General features: G+C 66.4%; 1 protein-coding gene across 1 annotated transcript in view; it reads left to right on the forward strand.

Annotated features, from left to right (window-relative positions):
- Window positions 1-271, forward strand: part of SGSM3 (small G protein signaling modulator 3) — a gene marked incomplete at its 5' end in the record, with an annotated part of 11273 nt that extends 11002 nt beyond the window's left edge. Inside the window, one exon of the mRNA XM_008941995.1 lies at window positions 188-271. Coding sequence (XP_008940243.1) covers window positions 188-271 — 84 coding nt within the window. The remainder of the gene's footprint in view (window positions 1-187) is intronic.
- Between the last annotated feature and the right edge of the window lie 107 nt (window positions 272-378).

Consider the following 378-nt stretch of genomic DNA (forward strand, 5'->3'; position numbering starts at 1 on the left):
GGAAGAGGGGCGCGCAGGGGGAGCGGCCTGCCCCTGCCCAGCTGGGGCAGAGGGAAGTGGCAGGACCCTCCCTCCCCCTGCAGGGAGGTGTGAGTGGGGGAAGCTGCTCTGCCTGGGGTGCCGGTGCCTGCAGACACCACCTCCCCTTCTGTGGGTGTTGCACTGACCCGGCTCTGTCGCCCTGCAGGAGAAGGAGAAGAAGCCTCTGAAGGAAGGGGTGCAGGACATGCTGGTGAAGCACCATCTCTTCAGCTGGGACATCGATGGGTGACCCTCACCCTGCCCCGTCCTGGGGAGCTTTCTCAATGGCGCACACTCCTGCCCCCACGCCCATCACGCCTTGCCCCCTGCCCTTCCCCACCCCACCCACTTGTATCT

The sequence above is a fragment of the Merops nubicus genome, unplaced genomic scaffold (assembly GCF_000691845.1).
Source record: "Merops nubicus isolate BGI_N331 unplaced genomic scaffold, ASM69184v1 scaffold43496, whole genome shotgun sequence".
Taxonomy (NCBI): Eukaryota; Metazoa; Chordata; class Aves; order Coraciiformes; family Meropidae; genus Merops; species Merops nubicus.